This window comes from Odontesthes bonariensis, chromosome 10 (assembly GCF_027942865.1).
Source record: "Odontesthes bonariensis isolate fOdoBon6 chromosome 10, fOdoBon6.hap1, whole genome shotgun sequence".
Taxonomy (NCBI): domain Eukaryota; kingdom Metazoa; phylum Chordata; class Actinopteri; order Atheriniformes; family Atherinopsidae; genus Odontesthes; species Odontesthes bonariensis.
In genome coordinates, this window is record NC_134515.1 from 8,083,612 (window position 1) to 8,105,127 (window position 21,516).

The following is a 21,516-nucleotide window of genomic DNA, read 5'->3' on the forward strand; positions in this document are numbered from 1 at the left end:
GTTAAAACCAGGTGTGACCTCACTTTGTGGGCTTCACTTATTTCTGAAGCACAAAGAGTCTTCAGACCTGTTCCAATATCTGTGAACAGTTTTAGAAAGAAGTATCAGATCTAAACCGGTGCTGAAACATTCAGTCTGCTCATCATTCCACTAATGGTTCAGCTCTAAAACGATGAGCACACAATCCTCCTTCAGGAGGCGGAACCGGCGTTCCTTTCAGTGTTCGGTGTTCCTCTGTGTTGAGGCGTCGCTTCGGCCTTCCTGATGCTGCAGCATACAGTCGGCTGTCCTGTTCCGACTGGCTTTCATGCACAAGACGTGTCTGAAAGTGGCTACATGTCAGAATATCAAATCATCCCATTATCAAATCCCTCTGCACTCAAAGTCTGATTATTACTAAAAATTGACAAGTCAAGAAAACTCAAAGGGCCGACTGTCCACACGAGAACATAATTCCATTTAATCCACACTTCCTGCCAACCCTGTCAACTTCCCGTCCGTTTGAGGCACGAGTGTAAAGCTGAGGTGTGAGACCTGACATGAGTTCACTTTTTTCCTCTCCTGCCGGTGTAAACAGCCTGTGTGAGTGATTGCCTCAGTGTTAAAGGCCACCAGAGGATTGCTGCGTGCATGCATATGTGATTACCACTGCTAGGTAAACTGGACCCAACAAAAATCAATACGGCTTTATGCATGTATTATTTTCCTTATTAAGCTGTCGTGGGGTCAGTTTCATTCCCATCAACACCACTGCTCTATAATCACGGTTTACAAAACCCTTCATTTCTTAGTGTTCACTCACATAAGTGCAGTGTTGTATAGTAACGAAGTAAAACTACTTCATTACTGTACTTAAGTATATTTTGGAATACTTTGTACTTTCCTCGAGTTTAAAATTTTTTGACAACTTTCCCTTTTACTTCACTATATTTCCGAACTTAATTGCATACTTTTACTCCAATACATTTTCATTGTTCGGTTTAGTTACTCGTTACAAAAGAGAGAGAGAGAGAGAGAGAGAGAGAGAGAGAGAGAGAGAGAGAGAGAGAGAGAGAGAGAGAGAGAGAGAGAGAGAGAGAGAGAGAGAGAGAGAGAGAAAACGCAACAGTGTTTTGACCCCAGAAACTCCCCTTTTTTAGGTTTTAAAGGGGAACTCCGGGGCATTTGAAGCGCAATCCCATTGCTAGAGGTTGTCAAATACTGATAGTAGGACACAGTAGGACACAGACAAGTGCAAATCTGCGCTCCCTGTGTGGAGATTGCGCTGTTTGCGCAGCCTGTCATGCGAGGCTAATACGTGGTGGCCAAGGGGCAAGCGCTAACCCTTCCACGTAAAACAACAACTTGCACACAGCAGAAACGTCACACCACTTTATAAACCATCCGACAATAAAGTCACAAGCCTTACCATCAAAACCATATGCATGGTTCTCACATTACTGGCATGGGGACGTTACAAAACAACTTTATAAACAGCATGTCACTCACGGCTGGTTGTAGGCGCGCGCATGTTAAAGCGCAAAAGAGTCAATGGACGATAATCCCATATACAAAACAATTATCTTCTCTAGAAAAACTGCGTTCAAGTATTTAAAACATTACAACAATATTACTGGGCATGTATTGTTTCTAACTGGACTCCCTCTTTAGATGCCAGATAAGCTTCAGTTTTCTCCTATTTTTTTCTTTAAATTTTGTTTATAATGATGGCAATAACAGCAGCAGCCTCTTTTGTTTCATTTTTTTTCTTAATGGTGTAATGTACGCCTCATTTTCAGCACTGACTTGAAGAAGAAAAACTTAAAGGTTCACAAAGTTTGTATTTTCTGTCTAAACCTGGTCTAAATTTTGCCTGCACTTGGTTGTGTGTAGATTTTAAGTGTATTAAACCTTCAAAGTTTACCAAAATATAAAAAATGTCATTCAAACTGCATTTGCCTTGTTTACTTTGTACTTATACTTTTCATTACATTACTTAAGTAGATCTATTTTTACAGTAATTCTCATACTTAAGTACAAGACGTTTCGGATACTTTAAGACTTTAACTCAAGTAACATTTCAGTCAGTGACTTGGACTTTTACCAAAGTCATATTTTGGAGGGGTACCTATACTTTTACTTGAGTGTGAGATTTCAGTACTTTATACAACACTGCATAAGTGTGGAAATATAAGGAATCGCCTCTACTTTAGGCCACAAACTATGACATTTATGTCAAATAAGAACCAAATTAGTTTTCTCCGACAATAAACAACCGCTGCTGCTTTTGTAATGTTCTGCTTTAAGATGTTAAGCCCGAATATTCCTCCTCTCGCTATCTGGACACCATACATTTATCATTGTAAGTGCTCATTTATCATCATACCCTACTCTCTGCTGGCTGACAGGCCAGTCTTCACTCCTATCCAAATATTCAATAGTACATCGTTATCGGGAGCCATTGTATTTGCCTCCTATTTATGTTCTCATATCTCTTAAAGGCTCTTTGAAATGACTTCTGCCAGATGTGGTGTTATCGCTCTGCAGGGGTTACGGCATGCGCTTGATAAAACTCACTGCTAAACAGTTTTTTCTTTTCCATTAAAGAGCCGAACTCTTTGTTGAGTTTGGAGATGATAATGGAGGAAATGTACTGCTCGGAGGACATTCCTTTGCTCGCTTTCAGGGTTATCACTTTCCTATATATGACAGTTAGAGTATAAAAGCGTACAGACTTAGACGCGCTTACAGGCACGTGAGAGCAAGCATATGTGTAACAGATTAAAAGCAGAAGTAAACAAAGAGAAACAGCTCTGTTTTTAGGTGATTTAGAAAAGAAAATTTTCCCTCCTTTCTCGTGATAATGAGATAATTCATTTGTGTACTGCGCGCTTGTGGCGTATCTGATCGAGCACTCGGTGCTCGACTGTTTATGACTGTGACACTCCAGGTGTTCGGTGATTGATTACTCCTGTATGTGGAGTAAGTTGAGCGGCTACTGAAAGAGCACAAGTTACAGCCTCGCCTCCGTGTATGTTATTTACCATAGAGACCGAGATGAGACTGAGTTTTTGCAGTGTAATGAGATGTTGTGGAATGAAAAAAAAATAATACATCACACGGAGGAAATATTATTGTATTCAAATGTTTAGCATTCAACTGATTTTCAAATTCAATATGATGTTAATCTTATTATTTCACAGTCAAATCATATTTGGTGACTGATTTCCGGTGACCAAAGCGGCTACTTATAGTGCACACTTTTAGTGTATCAGTGAAGTATTTGTTCTTGTTTTGTCTCAAAACTCAGCCGGTCAACTATGTAGTTAATGACGGCATCGGGCTCAGTTAGATTGCGCTGAAGCTGAATCCTTGCTAACCGTCTTCTCAGATGACGAACACTGATGTGTACATCTGTAATAGCAAAGGCATAAAGCTATTTCAGCCTGTTTTAGGCCTTGATTGAAGAGATATGTGATGCAGTGATCGATATTCTCCTGCTCCTCTGACATTGCTACACTAAATGATGTTTCCTGCAATGATTTAATAGACTAGACTATCGCTTTGTTTTCTCGAGATCGCAAATTAATTATCTCGTTATCATGTGAAAAAGGAGGAAAATTATCTCGTTGGCTGTGTTCGAAACCGCATACTACATACTCATCGATCAGACAGTATGCAGAGCGTTTACCCACAATGCATTTCGCTCCTGCCCGAGCCGAAATCAGCCGGCCTGAAGCTGATTTCACTTAAGCTCTAAACTCTGTAAACTTTAGCAACATTTGAAACATTTTCAGGCGAGAAAGTAGTCGTTTAGATCCCCAACGTGTTGAAAACCTGACAAAATACCGGCTATTTACGATTTTGTTCCCACGAATTCGCCGCTACTAAAGCTAGCCGTAGTGAGCACTTACAGTTATTTTCACAAAATAAAATACCCGTTGCCTTTTATCATAGGAAAAACCATTAGGATACAATTGGTGCTTTTGTTTTGAAAACAGGAAGTGAACCTACCCTCGTTATAGCTAGCTTGAAACTGCCGTTTTGACAGGAAATGACGATCGGCAATGTCACGTTACGTTGCATCTTGGGTAGTTTGAGTATGAGTAGTAACCTCATGATGCATACCCAACATTTCGGGGAATCTAGTATGCATTCGGGAAAAAAGTCAATATGAGTAGTAGGAGAAGTATGCAATTACGAACACAGCCGTTATCACGAGAAAACGGAGGAAAATTATCTCGTTATCACGAGAAAAAGGATGGAATAAAATGTATGTATGTAAGACCGTTTTAAGGCTTCTGTAGACATTTTCAAATGTGTGACAAGTCCCTAAATACTGTAGCTAACAAAAATACAGTTATTGCAGATGCTGGAACTAACAGTCATTTTTCTTAGAAAGTCAATAAAACATCGAGAGGAGTCAGATGAGGTGGCTCGGGCATCTGGTGAGAATGCCTCCTGGACGCCTCCCCGGTGAGGTGTTCCGGGCCCGTCCCACTGGGAGGAGGCCCCGGGGAAGACCCAGGACACGTTGGAGAGACTATGTCTCTCGGCTGGCCTGGGAACGCCTCGGGGTCCCCCCAGAAGAGCTGGAGGAAGTGGCCGGGGACAGGGACGTCTGGGTCTCTTTGCTCAAGCTGCTGCCCCCGCGACCCGATCCCCGGACCAGCGGAAGATAATGGATGGATGGATGGATGGATGGAAGTCAATAAAACTTTAAAAGATGATTACACGACTAAGTTCTTTTGCCATTTAGTCTATATTTAGATAATCTTTACAAAACTAAGGAAATGTAACAAGCTGAGCTACACCAACAACAAAAGCAGCAAACCACACTTGAGGCTACTTGTAAACCTGTAAAGCTGTCACTCCAAGAGTGGTGCTAATAGGCAACTCTGCGGTGGCATTATGAGCCATTTCTGAGATCAGAAGTTGGTGTGCTTTTCAGTTTCTTAGTTAAAATGCAAACTTTTACAAACCCCAAGTTTTTTGTTTGCATTATCTTGTTTTATTTTTTCAAAAAAAGGTTGAAGCTATAAGTGAGTCATAAAAAACACTGAAGAATTGGAGCAAAGAGTTGGACACCACAAGGGAGGGGCATGTCCAGTGGTCGCGGGAGCAACCAAAGCCATGATGGTGGCGTAGCTCAGTAAATGCATTTTAATCTTAACCATGATCCAAACTCAGTTGTTTAGATTTATAACCCTAAACAAGTGAATATGTTGCCTGAACCCAAAGAGGAAGTGAGAAAGTGTTGCAGTGTCCTGTTGTGTTGACATGTCAACGTGTCACCAGCAAAATGGCATCCAATAAGGTGAGTAAGTATTTCAGCTCCAACCATGATCTTTCTCTAACCCTCACTGAAGGGTGTTATTGCCCAAACCCAACAGGTGAGTGACATGTGTTTCATTAAAACATTGTGTTGTTGGCTGAATGAATCCCAAAAACGGAAAAAGTAAAGCTGTCAGATCTGGGGTCAAACTCGCTTGTCAAATGTGCTGCACGCCATCACACCACCGGTCTCCCTCCTCCTCCTTGTTAAGGGAAACAAGGCACCAACTTCTTTGTCCAAGCCACCAACTGACATTACAACTGATTGGCCACTAATGGAAACTGGTTGGCTCATTTCATCATGTCTGAAAGCCAAGAGAGGCCATGCTTGAAAGTTTTTTTATGTCAATATCTCGAGATCACGAGTAATTATTTTGTTATCTCAAGACAACCGAGTTTGTTTTGCCGCGATCATGTATGTATAAACTTGTGTTGTCTTGAGATAACAAGTTAGTTTGGCTGTTTTCTGCAAAACAGTTTAATAGCCTGAAGGGCGGCTGCTGGCTAAAGCAGGGCTGAGTCTGTTAAAATGTATGCCCACAGACATCACTGTTTAAATCTAATTCGATCTAAAATCAGTGCATCCAACAGAAGTACACATGTACGCTTTGCTTTAATGTTGTAGATCCCCCCCCATCTGTTATGACAATAATGACATAATGAACAAGGAAATTAGGTGCCAACACTCATTTTCCAGCTCACCATAATCATGTTGAGACCGAGAAACCAAAGCTTGTTTTGTCATGATAACAGGTAACAAAATGTCAAGCTATTGAGAAAACAAAAGGCAGATTTCTCAAGATAATCAGATAAATTAGCTTATGGTGTGAAAATTAGCTGTGTTATCTTGAAATAACAGAATAACTACCTCATTACCTTGAAATAACAACACATTACCTGCACAGCTCCACAGATGTGCAACTCAATCAGCTGAAAACACAGCTTTAGGTTACACTTTAAGAAAGATTTGAATATACACCCCTCATAAGAAGCAGGTTTGCACTGGAAAATATCAAAGTCTTACCAAGTATATTTGTCTCATTTCTAGTCAAAATATCTCATTACACTTAATATAAGACACAACTGCCTAACAAGCACTATTTCAGCCAGATATAGGGACTTGTTTGAAGACAATACATCTGGAATATCTTGTCAAATGAAAAAGTCTTGAAAACAAATTGTTTTGAGTCGGATTTCATATGAAACAAGCTTTTTTTGACATTTGAAGAGGTTTTTAAGCTAATTTCAAGATCACTTTTATCTCAAAAGTCCCAAATATCACATCTTATTACAAACCGATTTTCACTAGTTCCATTGGCAGATGTTTTTGCTTATTTCAAGCAAAAACATCTTGTATTTGTTGTTTTTTTAACTTATTTTTGGAGGGGCATTTTTTCCAGTGTGGGATTCGAAATAACAGCTGAGTGAAAAAGTATGTAAGCTGAAGGAGCCAAAAACGTTAAAAAAAAAGTGGTGGGTCTACAGCAGCCTGTATGTGCAGATACTCAGCTATCCATGCAAATACAAATAACAATGCCACAACTGTTAAAACATATGAATATGCTACCGATCCCAGAACATTGGATAAACCGAACAGCAGCAGTTTGCAGTACATTTCTCATTTATTTTAAGTCAAGTTTCGACACATAAGGGCCAAAAATGTCTCAGGAGATATTTGCATTCTCTCACGGGGCTGCTGTTATTTATGTGTGTAATTATGAGCGAAGAACATTAAATAATTGGGCTGCTGACTCTGTTTTGGAGGGATGGAATCACAACCAGAAACATGGCACTGTAGACTGTAGCACGCCTGCTCAATTTCCCTCCACAGACAGGTCTCCAGTGTGTGTTTGGGTGTGTGTTGTAAATGTGAGCCATCTTCCTCTGGGTATATATCCCCCATGCTGATGCTGTTCACAGAAAAGTGCACAAACCTAACCTGCACATTTAAATAGAATCATGACGAGTACCTGAACAATGTCTCTCTCAGCAAGACGTCCTCTGGAGGATACTCTCACCTCGTCTCCATCCAGCTCCTCCATCGCTGAAAGGACAAAAAGCAACACTAGAACCATCGGGGGGGGAATATAACAAAGCTACAAGATGTTTGCGGTAAATTCATGTCATAATTGCTGAATTGGAACACAGTAAGTGGACCGAGAACTACTACTCTGCACAGTTAGAGTCCTTTATGCATATAGAAAAATGTCATTCTTCAAGCAAGCTAGACGTAGGATGAAAATAATTATGACCAGTCACGTGGAAAACTAAATAGTTTCAGTGTAGCTACAAGAGAGCTTTCAAACAACTGGTTCAAATATAAAAATAAGTAGTAAGTCCCAAGTAATTTTTTCTTGGGCAAGTCAAGTCCTGTAATAAGTCAAGTCACCTTATTATTGGAATTTTACCTGCAGAATCTGATCTTAATAAAATGAAAAGACAAGATATAAGTAACTGTCAGTAAACATCATTGGCCAATGTGTCCAACCTGTCCACCCCGTATCATATCAAGCTAACGTTAGCTAACTACCGACTAGGCTAACAGGATAATATTAGCTCATTTGACAAGCACTTACTGGTCAGAATGGATCTTCAAATGACAAACAAAGGTCGAAGTTATGCTAGATGCTTAACACTCAAGTCATTCAAGTCAAGTCTAGTGCCGAGTCTCTAACTTCCAAGTCGAGTCTCAAGTCTTTTATTTTTTGTCAAGTCACGTCACAAGTCATCAAAACAGCGACTCGAGTCGACTTGAGTCCAAGTCACAGTGACTTGAGTCCCCATCTCTGACACAATCTGAGGCTGAGGCAGCAAAAGGACTCACGCAGAGTTAGAAAACAGAGGACAAACAGCAGAAAGTGACATGCTCGGAGCATAGACTGGAGGCAGAACAATTAGGCTTAGCAACAAGGTGCATGCACACACTTTAAGCTGCTACGGCAGTTTGACCCCGTGACCTTCAGACATGCCTCAGTGCTTTCACAGCCAGTCCACCTTTTGATTGCTTAAACAGGTAGAAAATGATAAGTCATCCAACACAATGATGAAGTATTAAGTTGTTTCACGCTGCTGAGCAGGAACAGATTGTGCACACTCACACAATAATAGTCCCAACTGTGAAGTAATTCATTGATTTACAGGCTGTGAGATGCTCGCATACTTGACTTCACTCACTCTCCTCAACAGTTATCCAGAGTGTTGGAGCACTGGTGAACATAAAGGACCTGTTACGATACGGCTGCTGTGGCGGGTTCCTTCTTTTGAGTCTCATCAATTTAGGTAAAAGTCAAGGTCAGCGTTCAATTCTTCCTTAAAGACACTTTAGTCAAAATTGCTGAATTGAATTAAACACATTTCCATTTGAAGTTTATCCAAATCTCACTTCTTCTTGTCCTTCCTTCCATCAGTTTTGGCTTCTTCCAGATGAGTCTAAAACAGATTTTAAAATTTGTTTGACTTTGTACTCTCTCTTTTTTTAGTTTGTGTAGATTTTACTGCTTTTACTTTCAATTTAATGGTTAATGCCGATTTTCTCTTTAGTTGTACTGCAGTTAGGTCAAAGTTGTTGTTTTGAAAGTATATAAAAAATAAAATGAATTGAATTCAGCTCGGCTATGTGTATAACTGACTACTTCTGGATTCTTCCAATTGTATTTCTCTATGTGGAAGCTGACTCTGGATATGTTTAAGCTAACATTAGCAACTGAGTCTCAGAGTAACTTTTTAACCACATTAGGCTGTGCTGCTCCGCAAAAATCTCAGCCTGTCTTTTTCCAGTTCCTGACAATGTGTCACTATTGCTACTAATTCTTTACATGGCTTCAAATAGCTCTTGGATTGCTTCAAAGCGGTCATTGCTTTAAAAAAAAAAAAAGGGCGATGCTAAAAGATGTTAGCTGAATTAGCAAGCCACAGGTAGTAGTCGTAAAATATTAGGAGCAGGCTATGTACATAAAACAAATTTGCTACCCAAATAATGGTGATTATCAGCAATTCATTATCTCTTAACAGTTGACTTTTTAATTGTTTTTGAAGATGTGCTGCAGGCTCTCCAGGATCAGTGTAAAGTAGCATTACCATGCTAGCTATCCAACAAGCTAGCTTTCTTAAAGTTTGGAGCAATCACTTTTCGACATATCTGTGATTATTCAGAATATGCTAAACTGGTTATGTGGGCTGGAATGTCTGGTAATGGCTGAAGCACAATGTTACACACTGGAACTTTAAAGAGACTTTTTGGTTATTTTGGAAATATCTCCAAAAGTCCACTCTCCGTTCGCTATTGTTACGTGAAATTTTAACAGGTGGTTTGTCCAGAAACAGCAGGTGGTGCTAATGTTTCCGGCAGGTGCTGTTAAAAGGTTAAAAATAACCAAAAGAGTCAAGTTGGGTAAATATTTCCACATGTGTATGCAGCCTAACCACTTTATTCATACAGTAAATGTTCTACTACTACCAATTTACACCTTTTATGTTTTTAGGATATTTTGGTAAAACCATTCATGGTGTTTTTTTTTCTAAATTTGAAATGATGCTTGAAAACAAGCGTCTTTTATCTACCGTTTTGTCACCTGTAAACAAAATGTCACCGATTGCAACCTTGGTCTTCTCTTTGACGTTTACTCAGGGTGAAAAGAATAATAGCCCTTCATGCTGTATTGGAACACTCACCATCAAACTCAGCAGGCCCAACACCAACGATGATAATTGACAGAGGAAGTGATGCTGCCTGTTCAGAGGACAAAAACAAAGAGGATGCTCAGTCAGATGCATTAGATCACAAAGAAGCAGGATTCTATGAGGTTTGTCAGAGAGTTAAATAAACAGACTGATTATACTTATTTTCTCCCATTATTTCTGAAACTGTCCAGAGAATCAGGACCAGATTTTCTTAAAATTAGCTACATTTAATCACTTACATCATGACAAATGATTACCATTTCTTCACATTCTCTTATTCAACTGCCCTCTTTATGTTATCTCAAAAGCATTATGTCATCAGCATGTGGTTTTTATTTCCTATGACAAATTTATTTAGGAAAACTTTCAACCAAAGGTCGGCACTGAAATCCAGTTTGGTGCTTCTCTATGATTTCAACATGATTTACAGACTTCAATTGAGCATCTTACATATTTACAGTTGTTTCTGTGATGCATAAATCAAGCAATAATAAGGACTAAACTGCTTGTGCTAAAAGTTTAAATTTAACTGGACATATTGAGTGCTAAATGTGGGCGACAACTATACGCAGTCTTCACTGGAAAGTGTTGAAAACTGACAAGAAGGCCTCACGGAAGCATCAAAAGCCCTGAAAACAAGAAATGTGGCCGCTGACATGAACGAATAAAAGCAAATATGGTGGATATAAATCCTGATCTTCCTCTCAGGTTTGTTTTGGGTTAGCTGCTTCTTCTCTGTTTATTACTCAGCCTAAACCATCACCATCACTATGCAGCCTTGTTTATTTGCTTCTCACCAGTTAATGGGAACAAAATGAATGCACTTTTTCCATGAAGCAATATTTCCAAAACTTGCTTCAAATATGCATCACCACTTGATGAAGATCCTGCCAGTGAGAAGTAGGATTTCAGTACTAGAAATACTCCCATGCTGTGCCTAAGTGGGGCAGTACATTTACAAAAAAGTACGATGTAGAAATCGCAGCTACTTATTAGCAGCAAATCGAGCAGCCGCTAAGGTTTTTGACTTATCTGTACCAAAATAAGATATATCTGAAATGTCTATGAAAGGGGTGGAATGCCAAATACGTGGAAACAGAATAAATTATGCAGCAGAAACTGCAAACAATACCCACAACTCCCTCTGAGAATTACTTCTGTTTTCACAAAGTTTACACGAAGGTAAAGTCTGCACATTTTCTCATGCAGTACTTCTGGAGAATGTGGAATAAACATATCCCGCAGCCTTACTTTAGGCAAGACAATGAAACTGTTGCAACACCCTGAAAAACACTTACAGCGGAAGGTCGATTGGGCCGTCAACGCTTACCTTTATTTTTCCTTGACACAAAATCAAAAGCTGCACAGCAGAGGCATATGAAGGTTTTAAAGCAATTATCTGAAGTTTGCTTTACACCTCCTGGTAGCTGGCAGACACTTAACTGTTGTCTAAATCATAAAAACTGTATTATTGGAAAATGTTTTCCCACACACACAAGAGACGAGGATGCTGAGACGCACATCAGTCTCTGTGTGTGCACGTGTGTGTGCGCATGTTAACTCACATTGACCACAGCCTCTTTGGTCTGGACCATGTCAGATATCACGCCATCTGTGATCATCAACAGGACAAAGTACTGCGAGCCATCTGTAATCTCTGCTGCACAGCTGGGGAACGTGCACACAAACACACACACACACACACACACACACACACACACAAAGCGTTTAAAGCTGACATTCTGCTGGTGCACAGAAAGCACAACGAACACCTGTCTGCACTCTGGGACATATCAGGGCCAATCAAGCTTTTACAAATAAGCAAGAAGCCAAAGTCATTTTGGACCTTTACAAATATGAATGTTATCACAGAACAATTTGAGAGTTTAAATGAAACAAGGACAAAGAATAAATAACATAGAACACCAAGAGCAATAACAATAAGGATAACTATAAAAAGTTGGTTGTAAGTGCTTTTCCAATTCCAGAGGAAGGCGAAGTACACGCTGCAAATATAACAACAATGACATTGACAAACGACACCACTGGAATTAATTTCAGAGCCATTTGATGAACGATAAAAACAACTGACAGCCAATCAAAATACAGCCGGGTTCACACTCTCTCCTACAAGGTACTAAAAGGTATCAATTCAATTTTCTTATCATTAATTTCCTTTATAGTAAACTTCACAGTTTATTAATATCAAGTTTTGTCAATATCCTCTGAAGTCACCCATCTATTATTGCTGATTGAACATGATATTGGGCTGAAAAACGCAGATTAAAAATGCATCAAGTCCCGGTCTTTGGTGCTGCCGGCATCTCTCAAATTCGTCTTTTACTAATGTCCTTTTTGACGACTGCCAGGAAATCATCATCAAACTGACATTGATGAATACAAAGTTTGAATGAAACTTGGTTCTCGTAAAAAAGTAGTTTTGGTGCCACATTTTACAGAATATTATCCATCACTCAGCAGTGTAGACGCTCACATCGTTTTTGTTCTTGGTGTGAATGACCCTTAAGACTGTATTAAACATAATTGGGCGAGCAAAGATTTGATCCTCTTTGAGCCAAAGCCTTGAAATAAGGGTGTAACACATGAACACAACCACTTCCTGAGGATTTTCCAATCCTTGGCATGTTGAACTTATTCATAACTTGCTTCAGTCCATCACATTTATGTTTCAAAGACAATCAAGAATTTGAAAAAGTGAACCATTTCCATGTGGTAAACAACTTTTCCTTCCATGACATCATTGTTGAGTTGTAAAAAGAATGTATTTTAGCTCTTTCCAACCCTAATCGAGTGTTGCTATCGCCTAAACACAACCAGGAAATGACAAAGTTTCATTCTAACATGTTTATGTGTTACTATGACAACCTGTTGCATTGTAAAAAGAGTGTATTTTAGTTTAAACAATGATAGTTTTGGTGTCGTAATTGGTAATGTTTTTCTCTAATCCCGGCCATGAAGTGAGAAAAGTGCCCCTGACGTAAGGTTTGTTGGTCTTGATCTCACATCGCACAAAAGTCAGTGGTTAAAAGTGCAGGATTTAGCTCTCTCGACTTTGCAGCTTCTGTAAATAAAGACTTGACAATGTTTGATATAGAAATGCTTTTATGACGCATATTTCCTTCGATGGAACTTGTAGGGACATTAATTTATGAGATGGAATCGTGAGTTGCATCAAAGGTTGTAAACAAACGACACATATGACCATTTCAGTTGGAGGACTTGTTGTAAATGAAGGTTGATTCTCTTTCATTTTTGAGTTTATATTAAGAAAGTTAAAGACAGTATTCAGGAAGTGAATTGGATGAGCAGAGTGTTAGGTTTGAATTTGGTTTAAACGTGGCAGGTAAATCACGCCAAGTTTTCTAATGTTACTGATGTTTGCATGAAGTCAGTGCAGGGAAAAGGTATCTCAAAGTATTACAGTAACTCAGCTACTCTGGTTTGAAGAACAATGTTAAGCTTCTTTTTACATGAACTACAGCTCTGATTCAATAATGGGAAAGAGACTTGAAACTGAAAATACTTACTAAATCTGTTAGTGTAATGTTTTTTCTGAATTAAAGAAACTTCATAGACAATTTGTTACTAACAGACGATGCCTCTGGATCTTGAAAATGAAGGTAATACAAGTAAAGTGGCCGTAACTTCATTAAACATAACGTAATTATCAGACACCCGGAAGTTCAGTTAAGTAGAAATCAAGGAGAAAATGATTCGGCTTCCTTGAGAAATCATTCTCTCAGTCTCTAGTTTCAAGGCATTTTCAATACGGCGTAATGTCAGTTTAATAACTTATGTTCCCACTTTGTTTTTCATCAAGACCAAAATGCAAGACTCGAGGCTTCAGAATGACAGACCACTAAGCAAAGGCTGAAGCAAAAGTGAATTTTTTTGCAAAGTATTGCAAACAACAGTATTTGCACAACAGATGCCACCCAGAGCAAATAATTTAACCCTTCACTGAATAAAATAAAACGAGCCTGAGTCGAAAATCAGTGTTTTTCTCGCCACAAGACCACCGTATCCGCAGTATTTAGCTAATAAGAACAGTTCAGTGTATATGCAACACAAATAACACATTAAATTTGCACTTTTAAATTTCTACTCCCACAACAGGGCCGTCAACCTTAAGCAACAGAGGAAACAATTAATTAAATATAACAACAGAAAAAAAAAATCAAAATCAAATAAAGAACATGCACAAAAGGAAGAAATAATGCGCCATTCCCCAATTTTCCATTGATTCTTGTTCTTTTTGCAGCACTGAGTTTGATGAGGAAAACAGATAATATAATATACTGTATGTGTGTGTGTGTGTGAATGTTAAATGTGTGAGTGTCTGTGTGTTTATTCTTCAGTTTCTGCTTCCCTCTGATCTCTGTGCCACATCTATGCTTTTTGCTACCCGACACAGTGGTGTGAACACAGTGAGGGATAAAAAGCTGAAAGCTGATTACTCAATGCAGCGGCACATGGGCTACGATGTTGTTCTGGTCCAACAGCCAAATTTATTTGTATTTTTCTGAACCAAAACATTGAAAAACACTTGTTCCTCCTTTTAATTGACCATTTACCCTGTCAGATTACTGTAAAAGTCCGATAGCCATCAATAATTAAAACAGTCTGCAAATAAAACAAACAAGCTCTAAAAGTGAGGATTGCTGGATGTAACAGTGGTATTTTCACTAAGAGTCTAAATTAAGAGACGGAGCGACTGTTTGTGAATACATATTGTGGCTCAGCCTCCCTGAAACGCCGGGATAATGAAAACATTTCCAAATCTGCAACAGCAGGGGTCATTGTAAAGCAACTGTAATGCAGAGAAAGCTGGTGCACCTGAAAAAAAAAAAAAAAAATCAGACTTTGTTCACGCTTACGTTAAACTGCATATGCCTAATTAGGCCTCAAAATAACAAACATCTTGATCTGAGATTACTCAGATCAGGGCTACTGAGCCCTACTCAGCCCTGATTACCTGTAAGTCGCTTTGGATAAAAGCGTCTGCCAAATGCATAAACATAAACATTAAACATATTATAAATAACAAAACGACTGCTGATGAAAGTTCCCAATAAATTGTCCTGCTCCATTTTGCAGATATCTCCAGATTTCTTTAAGAGTCTTCCAACTCTGCAGAAAGTAGAATAGATAGTAGCAGATACCATGACCCAAAACAACAGATGCATTTAGAGGTGCTCAAAAAGTCCAAAACATTTTGAAAAGCTTTGAAAAATGAATAAATGAATAAGGGTACCATGTGACTTTATGTACGTTTGGTTTGTACTTGTTTAGCATTTAAAATAGGGCTGAGCAACGATTAAAATTTTTAATCTAATTAATCACATGATTTCCCTGATTAATCACGATTAATCGCATTTGTATGTAAAATCCAAAAATGAATCCAAAAGTAGTGTATAGCTTTTAGCATTTAGGTTTATTTTAAATGTGCTGCCATATGAATGAAAGTGCCATAACATTTGTTGTGCAAACACACTTTTAACATCAGCATCTTTATGTAGTTTTTATGTAGAAGCCTCGCTCCACTGTCTGTTTCCTTGAATGACTTGCTGCTATCAGTTGTGTGTTTTGCCTTTAAGTGATATTTTAGACTGGAACTACTACGCTGAGAGGACAATTCAACTTGGCTGTAAATGCAGGAGATTTTTTTTAAATTTATTTTGAAGTATGTACTTTTATTTTGAAACAAGTAAAACAGGAAGTAGCGCCTGTTAGCTCCGTGAGCTTCACACAGAGAACGAGGAGCACCTGTAACACCTGTAAAACAACTCGTCAAATGTTCCAAAATAATCAGAATCTGACTCAGAATAAATGTGATTATTTGCTGATGTGGGGCTGTTACTTCCCTAATCCTGCATATGTTAACTTGCCATCTAATGTTTCATAAATATGTTTTTATCTCTATAATCTGCTGCTTCTGAGTCATGTCACTTTATAAGACCTGTTAAACATCCAGGCATATAAATTCTAAATTAACAGAAATATCCCTCCGTTTGGGATGAGACGGCAATAAGCCAGAAGAGACGTGAGGGATAATTACATCCCCTATTTACACAGACGTGCTTTCAAACTTACTTTGCCACTTTGCTGATAACAGGTGCAAAGTTAGTGGGTCCATACAGCTGCACTGTCCTCAGGCTCTGGAAATATGCCTCCAGAACTCCCTCTATGCCCACACAGTTTGGGTTATCACCGTCACCACTCTGCAGCACACAGCATTTAGAAAGCACACAGTTTCATGTATTTCACATATTTCATGTATTTCACAGGGCCGAACAGTAAACATTCGTCCATGCAGGACATAGTTGTACTTATATTGCAGTTAAACATATGCTAACTATCCTGCTGTCAGTCATGATAACATTTGATTTATATCCATCAACAAAAACCAAGTCAAACTGAGAAGAAAAACTAAGAACATGAGGAATTAAGAGAGTAAGTAGCAGCCAGGTGCTGCTAATTAAATTAATTAATTGATCATAAGTAAGTGTGAGCATTTTGCTGGTCTGGAGCATTCAGGTGTGTGTTAAAAGGATGCCGAGGAGGAAAGACATCAGAAAAGATCTTAGAGAAGCAACTGTTGCTGCCCATCAATCTGGGAAGGGTTATAAGGTAATTTCCAAACTATCTGGAGTCCATCGTTCTACAGAGAGAAAGATTATTCACAAGTGGAAAACATTCAGGACAGCTGTCAATCTCCCCAGGAGTGGACGTCCCAGCAAAGTCACCCCGAGGTCACAAACCCCAAGAGCTACATCTCAGACTCCACAGGCCTCAGCATGTTAAAGGTTAAAGTTCATGACAGCACAGTTAGAAAAAGACTGAACAAGGATGGCTTGTTTGAAAGGGCTGCAGGAGAAAGCCTCTTCTCTCTAAAAAGAACATGGCAGCACAGCTTAGGTTTGCAAAGCTGCATCTGAACAAACCACAAGACTTCTGGAACAATGTCCTTTGGACAGAGCAGACCAAAGTGGAGATGTTTGCTCATAATGCACAGCAGCACGTTTGGAGGAAACCAAACACAGCATATCAGCACAAACACCTCACACCAGCTGTCAAGCACGGTGGTGGAGGGCTGATGATCTGGGCTGGTTCTGCAGCCACAGGGCGAACAAACTTAAAAGAGAAAGCCTGAAAGATTTTTCCACAGAAATCCAACCATTTAAAACTGATCCTGCCTGAGTTGTGCTGTCTGCTGAGTTAACTTTGTAAAAGGGAGCTGTAGTTATCTTGAGTTTAACAACACAAGTATGCTGGTTTCACTTAAGCTCAGTATCCAGAGGTTTCCGACTGCAGTTGCCCTCTTCCCTCAGGAGGGAGCAAGAGCCAAGTGGAGCGGCTGCTGGGAGATTCCTGCTGGCAGGCAGATGAGCCACCGTCTCAACTTGTGCGACCAGCTGTTGTTGGTGCCACATCTCCTGCTCCAGACCAACTGTGCGGATGTGCCCTGCATGTGTGATTTCATACCTCGGTGCGTGTGTTTGTGTGTCTTACCAATGGGAATGCGTGGGAGATTTTGCCATCAGGGGGCAGCTTAGCTCCAAAGCCGTAGGCAGGGAAGAGCTTGTCACTGTCGTAGTCCTGGATAATCTCTCCCACTGCTTTCAGGGCCATGGCATATGCATTCATTTGGTAGGGACTCATATAGTGGAGGGAGGTGGGCTGGGATGGGTTGCCTTAGAAGACAAAAAACACAACAAGGTGAGTTGCTTTACATCTCAGAACTAATGAAAAACCAATTAAAAGCCCAAAATAAGTAAAATACCAAGAAAACACCACATGCCCTATATTTCTTTTGGTTTGTTTTCGTGGCTGCAACACGAAAAGTGTTGCATGAGAGGCAACAACCTACTTTCTAATCTCTTAAAAATGTCAAATAAAAAAAAATAAAAAAACTTGTGAACAGCTTTATAATGAGGAGTTCTAACTTTATTATACCGTGTTAATGTCTGACATATTGCTTCAGTGAATGACCGTTCCACAATCATTGACCACATTGGTATCCTCAAACATTAAGCTAATTGCCGGCTCTCTCCCATCCCCTTCGGGATAAGCTATTCTGGACTCTCCTCCATCCTGAAAGGAGGCCACACTTTTAAATGAGATGAGAGGATGGGGTTGATTTGATAAGCCATGATAGATTCCACACTCCAACGCACCCACTGACAATGTATTCCCTCTAATCCAATCGAGTTTCCAACTGCACTGCAGGTGTACCATGCGCCTCTGGACAGGATAAATACTAAACATGTACCCCACCACCTGTGCGACACACACGGTTGACTGAACGTTTCATCAACAAGAGCATGGATGTTACAACGCATGCTAGGCAGGTGTTCTTAGTATACGGTGAAATAAGGAAAAGTCACTCTATCTTCAGGGGGAAAAGGAGAAGCTAATTTCACACTGAACTACTTTATCTGTGATAATTGTGAAGAAGGTTTCAGACAAACTGCTGGTGGGATATCACAATAAGTGATGCAATCTGAACACCTGCTTCTAAAGTAAGGTGCATTACTAATCAACTAATCATTTGTCAAGTATTTATCAAGCAAGATCCAACAATTACGCATGTTGAGCCAAGCGTCTTGCTTTGTACAGCTCTGAGTACGGCTCGCAGTAGGAGTGTCAACATCAGGTTGTCAGTCAGTAAGTACTTATGTGAAAAAATGAACCCAAAACAAAGAATTTATCCGACATGTTTGTTCGCTTTTACAGCCCCCAAAGAAAGAGGGCTTTGTTTTCTTTGTTTTGTCTACTCGTTGATGTATGTAGCAGCCATGACTCCAGGTCCTCGAGGCCCGCTGTCCTGCAGGTTTTAGATGTTTCCCTGCTTCAACACACCTGATTCAGATTAACTGGATCAATTATAAATATTGTTAAGTTCTGCACAAGCCTGCTAATGATGACCAAGGAGGTCTATTTAAAACCCTTTGTTTGCTATAAATTCAGACGTGCATGCATCAAACATTATAGTTGGTCAAACTAAACGGGCTCTCATCAAATCTTTTGACTGATTCACCCAATTTTTCTTTTTTTTTAACCCCTGTTCCCTTTCACTTGGAACATACGTGTCCGTCCATGTTGATAATCTGAGTAAAGCATGATAAAATGATAATATTTCATAGCGCTAAACTCAAAGTTAAAGTCAGGACGTTTCGTACGCCATTGGATTTGCAGAAATCAAAAACTGGAATTTGGACTTTAGGACGGCGCCAGATGAGACGATGAAAAAAATGTGAGAGATTTCACTCAAAACCGAAGGGGAGATCAGCAGAATCAACACGTTCAATGTGTTTGGGGAACAATAATTCATCTGACTTCGGCCCTGAGGTGGAGGCACAAAAACAACCATTTAATCAAAGGTGGTCGGCACAGATGAGCACTGCCGTCCCTGCAGCCATAACAGCCACAGTAGCCCATTTATATGGATGTCCTGTTACCTGTGTCAGGTATCACTTGTGAAAAAAGGCAGAAAAAAGGATGATAAAACAATACATGCAAATATCATGCATCTAAAAAACAGACACCAGTCTGTGACTCACCATTAGAGGCTGTGAAGTCGATGGCGACTGTGAAGTTCAGCTGTGTCCTGGTGCAAATAAAGTAAGAATAACAACAAACGTTTGGATACTTAATACTGACTGTTTGTCCAACATACAGATATACCAACATAATGAACCGAAATCCATTCAGTTTACTGATGTTTTGGCTAAATGGTTTGGTAAGACAACAGACTCTCTGCCATCCAGACGGTTTGATTCAGTAAAACAAAGAGAACCAGTAATTAAAAGTGAATGAAACGATCTACAAACTATATTTACCAATCCAACCTTTCCCGAGACTTCATTCACTCACAGCAAATATCAATTCAGTACAATGTTCACAAATGAGCTTTTGGGAAATTCAGATCCTCACACACACAAACACACACAGAGAGGGAAAAGCAAACAAAATGGTGGCCTCCGACACTCACTGTGAGCATGCACTAATTGTTATTCCACTCACCCTCCTCGGATGAAATCCACAAAGGTATACTCCGACTCCACTTTGAAGGACAGCAGAGTTACCTGGCACAAACACACACATTCAGAGTGGTGACCAGAGCAGGATGGAGGGAGAGGAACCAGGGAGGCAGGATGGGAAAAAAAGGACAAACGGGTCACATGGGCACACTTACGGTCCCAGAATTGATGTATTTCTTCTTTTTGCCTTTCTTCTTAGGATTTAAAACCTAGAGAAGAAGAAAAAAGTAAATCAGCGGTTGAGAGGACACTTGTAGAAACCCCTTTATACCCCGATATGATGCTCAATCACGAGCATGAATACTTCAGCAGATCCCTGATAACAACAGCGGGCCGTGAACACACACTGATGCTAAGTTTATCCAAGTATGTGTAGAAAGCAGATACACTTTGTTGGTACATTTTCTTCTTTCTTTTACTGCATTTAATCGTTCGACTTCCATCATTTCTTTTTTTATTTTCTACAGCCTTCATATCGATGTGTTTGCTTAGAGCCAAGCAACCCTCGGTTGAGCAGGATTTAATGAGCTGCAGCTTTTAATGGAGTTAGCAGTTCAAGAGTTTAATAGCTAATGGTTGAGTGTGTAGATGTAGATTTCTTTTTTTTTTTTCCAGCAAAACAGATAAGAAGCTCTTTTTTTTTCTTCCCCCAAATAAATAACTAGCTTTCTACTTTCTTCTTTTCTATCATATTCTAACTTACTTCTGAAGCTCTATATTACAAAATGGGGACGTTTTGATGTTATGGTGAGATTGTCCTGATAGGTGGAGATTATTGCTGTAACATTATTGTAACCCGGTCCCAATATTACAGCCCAAACGCATGGTAAAATGTGTAATAAACAGGACAAATATCATCAAGACCCTCATAAACAACATGGATTGGGCATATTGCGATTGCCCTCGTCTGTAGCTGTTGGTACTATTTTTGGCCAGTGTATAAGTTAATATGAATGGGTGCTTCTTTCGACCGCAGCACCTGGGCCCAGTACATTCGATATTCGGCCCAGCCCTCAGCAAGCTTTCTCTCTCTCATCGTCACCCATTTCTTTGCTGTGTGGTTTGTTTTATCGTCCACGATATTTCGTTGATCAAACATTCACATTTGCACTACTGATTTGTGGATTGTTACATGCTTGAATAATTTCACACAGAGTTTTTATACTTTGTTAAATAAACCTGGTCTTTTGCTGACATTTTACGAGCCCCTTCCCGTTTGAGCTGGGGTGTGATAATACGTTTCATGAGATTCAGCACAGCTTTCAACGGGTGGTTTCCTTCATGCCTGCACACGTTTGTGTGTTTTTCTCCATCTGAAAGCCCCGAAATAGGAAATTTTTTCAGCATGTTCTTTCGGATCGACTTGGACTGTATTTAACTGCACTTGTGTTAAATTTCTTTATTTACTTGTTTAAGTACCCTAAGGTGACTTGTTGTAAATTTGTGCTTCATAAATCAA

The 21,516-nt window shown here is 39.6% G+C and overlaps 1 protein-coding gene across 1 annotated transcript in view; it reads right to left on the minus strand.

The window, feature by feature from the left end:
* The window catches only part of cpne9 (copine family member IX), a 127,827-nt gene that overhangs the window by 4,174 nt on the left and 102,137 nt on the right, over positions 1-21,516 (minus strand). Inside the window, exons 12-19 of the mRNA XM_075476117.1 lie at positions 20,213-20,266; positions 20,041-20,102; positions 19,578-19,624; positions 17,527-17,708; positions 16,108-16,235; positions 11,559-11,661; positions 9,985-10,042; positions 7,284-7,357 (exon numbers count right to left, since the gene is read on the minus strand). Coding sequence (XP_075332232.1) covers positions 7,284-7,357; positions 9,985-10,042; positions 11,559-11,661; positions 16,108-16,235; positions 17,527-17,708; positions 19,578-19,624; positions 20,041-20,102; positions 20,213-20,266 — 708 coding nt within the window. The remainder of the gene's footprint in view (positions 1-7,283; positions 7,358-9,984; positions 10,043-11,558; positions 11,662-16,107; positions 16,236-17,526; positions 17,709-19,577; positions 19,625-20,040; positions 20,103-20,212; positions 20,267-21,516) is intronic.